At 35.7% G+C, this 11062-nt stretch overlaps 2 protein-coding genes across 3 annotated transcripts in view; one reads left to right on the top strand and one right to left on the bottom strand.

Moving 5' to 3' along the window:
• Positions 1–11062, top strand: part of LOC138694633 (monocarboxylate transporter 9-like) — a 326720-nt gene that overhangs the window by 13575 nt on the left and 302083 nt on the right. The gene's annotated exons all lie outside the window — the stretch shown is intronic.
• The window catches only part of LOC138694634 (monocarboxylate transporter 14), an 82808-nt gene that overhangs the window by 16453 nt on the left and 55293 nt on the right, over positions 1–11062 (bottom strand). Inside the window, exons 1-4 of one of the 2 annotated variants that reach the window (XM_069818555.1) lie at positions 6095–6221; positions 5825–5896; positions 3255–3398; positions 1622–1914 (exon numbers count right to left, since the gene is read on the bottom strand). In XM_069818555.1, coding sequence (XP_069674656.1) covers positions 1622–1914; positions 3255–3291 — 330 coding nt within the window. In that variant the 5' untranslated portion in view covers positions 3292–3398; positions 5825–5896; positions 6095–6221. Of the gene's footprint in view, positions 1–1621; positions 1915–3254; positions 3399–5824; positions 5897–6094; positions 6222–11062 lie in introns of those variants that run through there. The other variant, XM_069818554.1, reaches the window with a different exon arrangement.

Genomic DNA, 11062 nt, shown 5'->3' with positions numbered 1-11062 from the left:
ATTAATGAGTGAAAATTTAGCGCCCTAGGTGAAGTTGAGGGCGATAATTTCCACAAGTCCATAAAAACTGTTTACTCTCGTGTGCTACGCATTATTTTATCCATTACTGATATCTAAATCAGAGTATAAATGAAAATTTTAACTTTAAATTGTAGGTCTACTCTTGGTGTGTTGGTTGTGAAGAAGTGATAAATGAATAAATGTATTAATTTTATTATTGATAATGTGTTGGTTGTCAAAGAGAGAGTGATTTAAAACTTGTAGCAATGAATTATTAGAAGTGTTTTAATCCATTGCTAAGGATAAAGTATTGTTTAGGTTGTCAAGGGTAGGAAAATGAAGAGGAGTTTAGATATCAGTAATACAAATTAAATTCTGCATTTACAACATCATCTCTTACTACTGTCTTCACGGTTTTCAGTAGACTAAAATGAAGTTTTGTGGATTATATTTGTTTCGTTTGCTTTCTGAAGAGTTTTCGGTTGATGTACTCAACCATATCCTTCTGCAATGTCATAAAACATGTTGTTACTAATGCCAAAGCATTTAAGATCCTCATGAAGAATGTATGTTATTGCATCTGTTGTTGACATTACTATTGGGAAGATTTGCACTTCACTTATTTTCGAAACTTGAGTAATTTCAGTTGATAAAGCAGCAAAATTGAATATTTTGGTTGTGTATGAAGACTGAAAAATTCCTTTGTTACGATTGTCACATTTACTAGAAATACCTTATGTTAATTTTATCCGGAATTGTAATACTTGGTTGTTAAGTCCAGCTTATCCACTGATTGAGGTTCTGGCCGATATGTACATCTATTATCAGGCAGTGCATCTCACTTGACGATATGTGTCAGAGGAAGAACAATTGTTTGTATGCATCTGAAGTCGGACTAGTATAATATGTAGCTAGTCAGCGATGTATGCAATGGAGGGGGAAAGGAACTGGCCACCCTACTCCATTATCTCCTGACCTAGTTGCCTTATAAGTGGTGCCTTCTTGGTATCACTTGTGAGGTTCAGACCTGTCTTCGGACAGCTGACTAAACAACAATGTCCAGCTGTCAATATACTTCTGTCGCAGTTCATTTTTGCTGAATCTTAAATCTGGCACTTGGTATTTATCCTTTTTAAAATTTAAGTGAGTTATATATCGAAGTTGTGGTTGAAATGAAGGCAATTGACAAATCACTGCATTGATTGAACATTATTTTAGGAATTCAATACTCTGAATCATTATATGAGAAAAGAAAATGCTTGCAAGCTAAATTTAAGCAGTACCTATGCTGCAGCATTGGAACAATGGGCTAAATACATACATACTTCTTTTTCTTCCCCCTTCTATTCTTCTCTTTTATTTCCATCTTAGTCGTCCTTCTCCTTTTTGTCTTTTCCATGATCTTCTGTTTCTTTTTTGTCATTTTGGGTCAAAACTCGTTTCAATGTTTAAGAAGATCATCAGCTAGGTTTACACAGTGCTTCGAAAGAAATGAGTCAAGTTTTTTTACTTGGATTGGTTTCCAGTCCTACCTTAAAACTCCCAACCTGTACGGCAGAAGGAAGCTGTTTCGGCATTAATTTAATTTTGAAATAGAAGGAAACAGTATTCTCTTACTAACCTTGATTTCTAGTGGTCTGTCTTCTTTTTTCTCGGGTTTCTCTGGCCGAAGATGCCACTTTATGGGTTGTAGTAACATTGCACCTACAAGTGCATTAAGGGCTACCCCACCGAGAATGAGGACAGACCCCCGAAAGTTGTATGCCTCCAGTAACAATTGTACTGCCTGTGGCATAGCCATCATGCCTAATGCTGTGCCAACCATGGATAACCCAATGGCTTGACCACGTTTCTTGTTGAAGTAATGATTCAGAGCTACAAATGTGGATGACCAAGCAAAACCTACTCCCAGCCCTGGAACAACACAAACACAATAATATTGAAAAACACATTCCTATTTTCATTCTCAGTATGATAATATACTGAACATTATTTTTGCAGCATATTATGATCTCGGAAATTAATAATTTTCTGAATTAATGAAAATGAACACTTTAAGGTAATGCAAAAATGATACTCTTCAAATTCTATGGGTATGATTGCTTTAAATATGAATTTTTATAATTATGCCAGAATTATATAATTTTATGGAGATTTAAAAAAGTTACTTAATAGTTTTCGTTTATATGGGAAACATTTCATTTTTCTCCATAGTGCCAGAGAATAATTTAGAAAGACAAAAAGATTAAATACAGGAATTGTTTAGTAAAACATCCAGAGAAATGCAAACCCAATAGAATCATCAATGGCCAAAATATAAATGGTAATGTAATATTTGGATTGAATCCTTAAGAATATTCAATAACATTTTTTGAATTTCAAAAAATCGGAGACCGAGTGCTTTTAAAATATTCCATGTGAATTTAGGAAGTGTGCCACGTGCACCAAACAAAAGACCAGAAACACTCCACTGACTAGTGGGAAGGTTATATTTCTCACTAACGTAGGTATGGGATGCAGGACTCATAAATGGCTTTCTTCTCCTCATCAACGTGTTGTGCCTGCAGGGCATCCCTCTCAAACTGGATTGTAGGATCAACTAAGTTAAGAATACAACATTGTAAAAGTGACAAAAAATAAATAAAGGATAAGAATTTACATGAATTATAATTTAAAAAACAATTCAAGGACTTGTTTTTTTTTAATAATTTACTGTTTAATAAATTTAGTTTAGGATTCCTTTTTATAAAATCATTATATAATCATAGACCTTAAATTAGAACTGTGCCTTAGACCTGCTTCAGTCTTACATTTTGATTCAATGAGGTGTTAACGTCATAAATGTAGGACAGCCACGGTCAGTAATGATAAAAACTTTTGATAATATGTCTCTTTCCCTTCAGGAAAATTGTACAGTGTTTTCATACCCGAATTTCTCTCAACTTGATATTACTCCCCGACTGGTGAGAGTTTCTTGTAGTACGAAAAGGGCAAATGTTTATTGGAATGTGTTTTGTCTTCTTTGAACCATTCTGAAAAGCAATTAACTTAGTTCTCAAAACTGACAACAGATGGTTTTCGGAAAATAAGAAAATTAACTTTTCATTGGAAACTATTATTTTTTCCCAAATTGTGGGATTAAACCCTTTCGGTGATAACACATACCTAATGATTTTCAGGTTTTATCGTACTTCCCATTGCCAGTTCAAATTATATATAAATATAAATAGATAAACATATTTATGTATACGAACCTCCTATAATACTGTAGGTTGCAAGAATATGTGTCATACTCTCAGCAGGGAATGTGCATATGAGGCCCAAAGCGCTGAACAAAGATCCAACGAATGCCACTTTGCGATATGAATATTTCCGAATGATAGGACCCACAAACAAACCTGTAAACACAGAATTCATATATTTTAAATACAATTAGGAATATTTTTGTTACAGACTATACAAGATATAAATAATTCCGTTCACACGCTGCTGTTCTTACATTTATACAGAGAAATGGAAATAACAACTGTACTACAGTTTTTCTCTGACTGCCATTTTTCACCACTTGTATTTTTGCAATTTCATTTCACAAAGGACGTAATCAAACTCTAGCCATTAATCCTGATAAACTAAAGGGCTTACTGTCAGCACCAGAAGTCTTGCTGCTGTTGTTATTGTTTTTTTTTTTTCAAACTTCCATGTTTTTCAAATACACTGCCCTTCAAAAAAACCGTGACACCTATGTATTTTAACAGAAACTACATCCAAATGTGGAACAATTAAATTTGCTTCTACTATATCATCACAAAAATATTTCCTCACTACCAGGGTTCGAGCAGGCAACTCCACTCGTCCTAAACCAGTCCCCTCCCTGCGTCACCAGCCGTCGCCGTCGTTTGGGGAATGCTATGGAGTGATGACCGACTGGAGAAATGTTGACGGAATGATATAGATATTAGCGTCGTGCATTACAGGCGCTATGTTCAGATCAAGTTTGTCGATTATGTCGAAGTTCGATATTAGCCGATGTTCGCTCTGCAGGAGCAGGCTTGTCGTGTCTATTATACCTTATTATGAAAACATTCGCTGCCCTCCAGTTCCATCTCTTCATGCTTTAAGCACTTAAGGATTTTAGCACATCTTGCGATTAGCTTTTCATATGAAATAAGGCGAAGTTTATACTGTCTTGCTATTTTCATGCTACAAGTGGATTATGATGATTATCTAATTTGAAGGTTGAATCTTCTTTTGCCAACTTCGTTTCGAATTCGGTACTGAGAAATACTACAACTGGTAGTGATTTTCTAACTGTTATGTTGGCAGCAGGAACAACTGCTGTCGGCAGTGCAAATTCTAAAAATTCAAATTATTCTAGATTTCTGAACCCATTACTGGAAGCTAGTGAAATTCGAACATACTAATAATTACAAATGATTAAATGGCGATCTTACTCGTGTTAATTATGTAAGCATGTGTGGCTTACAGCTGTTTCGGTGCTACTTGACACCATCCTCAGAGCCTTCTGTGTCTCGGCGCCATCTTAATTCAATCAATTATATATATATTCAAGTGTTAAAAGTAGTGTACGAAAGATTCAACATGGATACAAAAAATAATTAATTAATATCAATATCAGTTGCTTTGCGGTTAACAATTCAAGATTATAGTCGGACAAGTGTAAATAAATATTTCACATATGAATGGGCCTAAGTCTTGAATACTAAGTTGTTAGCAGTTTAAGAAAAACTGCTTACTGGCCGAAATTTTGAAATTAAGGCTGAAATAAAAATTGTATCATAAATTCTATTAAGCATTATAGAGTGTGAAACTTAGTCCTCTTCATATCTGAATCGATGTATCTACACCCAAAGAGCAGTATTACATTACAAACTCATTTTCACAAAATTAGCGACTTAGGCCTTTCATAAATAACGCATTCATATGATGTACTTAATATATGCACTTAGATGATCGATAGAAAATGGGCACGGAGACAGCAATTATAACTAGAATAGCAAAATTATTAGGATTAAATAAGTATTCTTAAGCATACATTTCAAATTGGCATTCGGTTTTCGGAGTTTGTACTAATCATTTCACGTGATCAAACAAAATACATTTTTAGGTCAAAGCAATGAATTTCATGTTGTCAGACAAAATACATTTTAATATTAGATCATATTAATCTACTAATTTCCAATATAATGTGCGAGAGATCCAGGAGGAAAATATACGCGCCTACTCTTTCACAAATTATTGAACTATTTAGAAAAGACCTCCCAACATAAAGATGAGATGTAGTAAATAAATAAACAATACATCGTTATTGTTAATAGCATATTATTATTGTACATGGCGTTGTGATATCTGGTGATATCTGATATTAGTTGGAAACGCCGAACAGACGGCCAAATTAGTCTTTTAGGAACTACCCTTACGTGATCCTCACTATACTTTTTGTAATGTAGCAAATAATAGTTATTTATACGTATGTTAAGGGAGCGAAGTAATTTTTACTAATCGAGGACGAGTTTGCTCCCGAGGACTGCAATTAAGTAGTCCAGAGTAGTAAATTCTACTTAACTCACGAATTGCATATAATGTTTTTTTTTCCACTCCCACATTTACGCAATAAAAATATTAGATCTGTTGGGAGGGTCATGGAGTTTTGAGTATTCTTTTATTTGTTGCTGTGTTACTATTTTCACTTGGGTACTTCCCTAGAGAAGCAATATGACTTACGTCCCGTCGTCAATAGCAACCAACACTATCACAGTAAAATCAATTTATTTCCCTAAAAACAAGCTAATAACAGCATACTTACGGCAGTGGGAGTGGAAAAAATCTGTTGTTGACTTTGCTTGTCATACTATTTGAATATGGAACTTTATTTGCTCTGTAACACAAAAATATTTATTTGTATGACTTTTTGGACATTATTTCCATGGTCCGAAAACAGAGAAAAACTACTTCAGAAATTTATTAACATCTGTTATATTTGTTTGAACAGCAAATACTACAGAATAAGTATAATATGATATAATTTATAAACATAACAGCTGGCAGATTATTTCATTACTATATACTGACATACCTGAGAAGTTAATTGTAGCATCCAGAGTGCTCATAATCACTGATGCTCCTGTAGTTGCAATTCCCATGTCCCTGAGTTTGTCTCCGAACAACAATCCAAATGACGGCTCAATAGAACGAGTAGCTAGCTGCAAAATATATAAATAGTTTTATTATTCATATGTAGGCCTATATTCTAAATATATACACTAGTAGAGACATATTTGATTAAATAGCGTAGCTAAACACAGATTAGAAGGAAGAACAAATTGAGTTCGTTGACGTTTTCATCATCATTATCAACGTCAGTGTATTTTGAATCATCGTCATATTTTATATAGCAAAGATTATTCTTAAATTTCCTGTGTTTCTTCCCCCCTCCCCTCTTTCGTGACAAATAATGTACACAATTATACAAAATTCTGATAGAAATCTAAATAATGACTATACTTGCAATGTGGCTTTCAGGTATAGCTCCTTGTAAAGCTGACGTGAATAATTTCAAGGGAAACATTGTTGCATGGCCGGGTATCGAACCCGGGAACTTCGGTTGAGCGCGTCAACGCTCTACCGACTGAGCTACCCAGAAACTGTAACTGACACCGGCTCATTTTTCCCATTTATATCCACATACCTCAAGTGGGCTGACAAGACGCCAGAACCTAAAACTGAGAGCACATAAACTCTCTGTGACTTGATTTGTGGTTTTCTGTTAACGAACAGTGACGTGTTTTATGCAGATCTGGCTTTCAGGTATAGCTCCCTGTAAACTGACTTGAATAATTTCAAGGGAAAAATTGTTCCGGAGCCGGGCCGGTGTCGGTTACAGTTCGATACCTGACCGCGGAACAATTTTTCCCTTGAAATTATTCAATGACTATACTGTGTGTTTAATAAAAAATACATTGTTGTTGTTTAGTCAACTCTCCGAAGACAGGTCTGAATCTCACAAGTGATACCAAGATGGCACTACTTATGAGACAACAAGACCAGAAGATAATGGGACAGGATGGCCATACAAATTTTCATCATGTCGTCATATTTGGCATTATCATCCTTGTAACCGCCATCATCCTTATTGTATTCTGCATTATCGTCATTCAGTATCAGCATAAAATTATCGTCAGTATCATCGTATTCATTATAGCCACTCTCATCGCCATCCATCATCGTCATATTCGTCTTATTCATCTCCGTACACTTTCAGGGGCATTCTGTTGTCATTCTTGATAGAGTTACTAAGCGAAATCTTCTTTCCGTGTATCTCGATTTTAATAATAATTACATTAGAGAAACAATTGTAATTTAATTATGGAATATTTTGCAATTACAGCTTGTGAGTCACGTTTGAAATTATGAATATGAAGTTTCTTGGACAGTCTTCAAAGATATTCTTATTAATTTAATGCTGGGTATAAGTCCACCGCTGTGGCATAACGGTTAGCATGCCTGACCGTGAAACGAGCGGACCCAGTTTCAAATCCTGGTTGGAACAAATTATCTTGTTGAGGTTTTTCCAGGGTTTTCCCTCAACCAATTAAGCGCAAATACTGGGTAACTTTCGGCGCTGAAGCCTGGACTCATTTCGTGGCATTATAACCTTCATCTCATTCAGACGTTAGATAGGCCTAACCGTAGCAGTTGATAAAGCGTCATAAAACCCACTGAAAATGCTGGGTACATGTATAACATGAACACTTTAATATAAAGACCGAAGTCCTCAATTTGAAACGAGGTGACATACGCCTTCTGGAACTGTACCGGTATTACAAAGTACAATCATAGTGTGTGTTAACAGCTGTAATTACTCAGGGTATGTAGTTCATAATTTCGGTCCAAATAATCGTATATTCAATTTAAATTAAGAACATTTCTAAAATTTAGAACAACAGAGACGCGTCTGCCAAGTCCAGTAGCGGGCTGAACGCTTTTCGGTCATATAAATGAAATCAAGTAACAGTCAACAACTAAACATCTCAATCATAACGGACACCACCACTTATCTATCACAAGAACGCCTAAGACCAATAAGTCTTTTGATTATATAAACATTGCAGTAATGATATACCGACTTAAAGGAATATGTAATAAACGACGATCTCCTACTCAAAAATATAAAATCCACAGTACCAACGTCTGTTGTAATTCATTCAGTTAACTCAGAGCATTCTTAATCTTTGGGTTACTACCCATTCCAAAAAAAAAAAAAAATGAAAATGTTACTTAAATTAGAATTTAATTTAAGATATAATCCTTTTCAGAACTATGATTTACGAACAATAATGAAAACACGAAATCCCTAAAGTATTTTAATTTTTACCTGCCATTATCACATATGTATTTGTTACATTATAGCTGTATCTCATATTATTATTGACCTTTGGGGAGGCCGAGACGTGCAGTAGATGGAAGAATAGTATTAAAATGGATTTGAAGGAGGTGAGGTATGATGGTAGAGACTGGATTAATCTTTCTCGGGATAGGACCGATGGCGGACTTATGCGAGGGCGAGACTGAACCTGCGGATTCCTTAAAAGCCATAAGTATGCTTAAGTAATGAAAACACGATAACGTCTGCTTCCACGTAATAATAATAATAATAATAATAATAATAATAATAATAATAATAATAATAATAATAATAATAATGAGTCTAATAATAAATTTCTACGCTTATTTATACGATATTGTTACACTAGCACTGTCTAATTTCAAAACAAACCCTTCGCGAAAGTTTATGACCGGCTGGTTTTTGGGTCTTGGGGAGTAAAAAGGTTAAGAACTCCTGAGCTTAAAGCTCTGATTTTTCTGAACCGACGCATGCGACGTGCGAGGACCGCCTCTCACAAATTCGGACTACACGAGAGAGAGAGAGAGAGAGAGAGTGGTTTCTATAACTGCGAGATGCGAGGTCTGAGCACCTCTCAGCCATAGAAACTACTCACTATCTCTCATGTAGTCCGGATTTGTGCGAGGCGGGCCTCGCACGTCGCATGCGTCGGTTCAGAAAAACCAAGGCTTTAATGAGTTTTCGCCAAACGAGACTGAAATCTGGACATATTCTGTGCAATTTAATGTTGACAAGGCGACAATAGGGTAGGAATCCCTAAAATATTTAATTTTTACCCGCCATTATCACATACGTATTTGTTACATTATAGCTATATTATCTCATCGTTGCTCTTGAATAAACCCTCCTGTTGAAAGACAAACGTTCTGTAAAGAATTATAATCATCATCAACCTGGTCTTCTTTTCACTATAAGTACACTAATACTCACCAGATAAATTTTTATGGTTTAATTTTAATACTGAAAGTCTCAGCAAACGTTGACGTAATGTACGTCGGTCGATCGGCGGTAAGACACCCACGTTACTGCCGCTGTTTGCCTCCGCGAATGTTCGGCGCAATTTGGTCATGGATACATTAGCATTATTAGCTGTGACATCCTACTGAAAAGTTCCGCATATGTTAATTCATCATATAACGTTACACTTCACTTTTGTAATGGGATGTTAGAAAACTTAATAACGGAGAAATTGATCCCAGATCGATCCCCCCCCCCCCTTCGTTGAAGTGTGGTGTCATCTGCTTAGCCACATTGCATCACGCAATAACAAATAATGGCGAGCTGACAAGCCAGGAATCATGAATGAGGTTTCACTGGATAACGCAAGAAAATAGGTGTGTGGTGTGCCGTCAGTTTCCATAGAATTATTGGACCGTTCTTTTTTTTTTTTTTTTTTTTAAGAAAGAAACAACAGTGCGATGTACATAAAATCACATTTTAGAACCGTTCGGTACGATTTGTGCTATTATGCTAATATAGTTGTCGCCATGTTATAAAACATTCAAACTGTGGTCGGATGAGTGTGCTTAAATGCGACAGCCTCATGTCATTAGATTTACTAGCATGGGAAGAACTCTTGCGGGACAAATTTTCGGCACAACGGCAGTTGTGAGCGTAGTTAAATAAAACATAATTTACAATTTCAAGGTGTGTGCTGCTTATGTGGTTGAGACTGCAGATAAAGAAATTAAATCACTACCAAATAAATAACTTAAATTACCCCAACAAAATGAACCAAATATAGAAAAAATACAAGAAAAAAACCCATGGACCAACTATAAACAAGCTGCGCTCAGTAAAGCTATGTTGTGTACTTTTCATTGACCATGCACTTAATTAAATATACAAGATAAAATAAGTAATACGTTGGTGAGGTTATACAGACATATGCGACATATGATTAGTATTTTCGTTAGGGTAACGGATACAATAACAAATACTGAATCAGTAAGCAGCCTTTTTTTTTGTAAGCTGTCTAAAATTGAGGCGTTCTCTGGAATAATAACGTATGTTTCGTCGTTTTCCATTTGCAGAATATTACTGAATCCTTAATAACGCATCTTTCTCCTGAAAAAAATATTATTTCCCTGCAACAAACACAGCGTCCTCTAGAAACATTTGAATGTTGTTTGATACTACCTATGTATCTCAAATTCAACATTTTGCAGTTAAGTTCTTGTTCCAGAGAACATCTCAGTTATACTACTGCGTCCGCCGCCGCCGCCACCACACCACCACCACCACCACCACCACCACCACCACCACCACCACCACCACCACCACCACCACCACCACCACCACAATCATCACACTTTGTCTCACATAATTAAATTCCATCCAATACAGCCTAATCAGAATTAATGAACCAAAAAGCTTATCCTCTGTGTGTTAATCTATAGTATTTAGTTTTTAATTAGGCCTACTAACAAAGAGAGGACATGCTCTGTATATCACCGAATTAAATAAGATTGTGTGAGATGAAAGTACAAGAAGTATTGTTTAAAGTCATACCTGCTATGGGTGGCCAATGACCCCTCGTTTTGAAAATTTTGGCTATTGTTTGTGACATACTTCCGTTAGGTGCTCAATAGGGAAGCATTAGACTATGTAACAGCGTAGCCCATATGGTTGGATGCTGAT

This window comes from Periplaneta americana, chromosome 2, assembly GCF_040183065.1.
Source record: "Periplaneta americana isolate PAMFEO1 chromosome 2, P.americana_PAMFEO1_priV1, whole genome shotgun sequence".
Classification (NCBI taxonomy): domain Eukaryota; kingdom Metazoa; phylum Arthropoda; class Insecta; order Blattodea; family Blattidae; genus Periplaneta; species Periplaneta americana.
The sequence above is the reverse complement of the archived record's forward strand: the minus strand, read 5'-3'. Positions and strand labels throughout refer to the sequence as shown.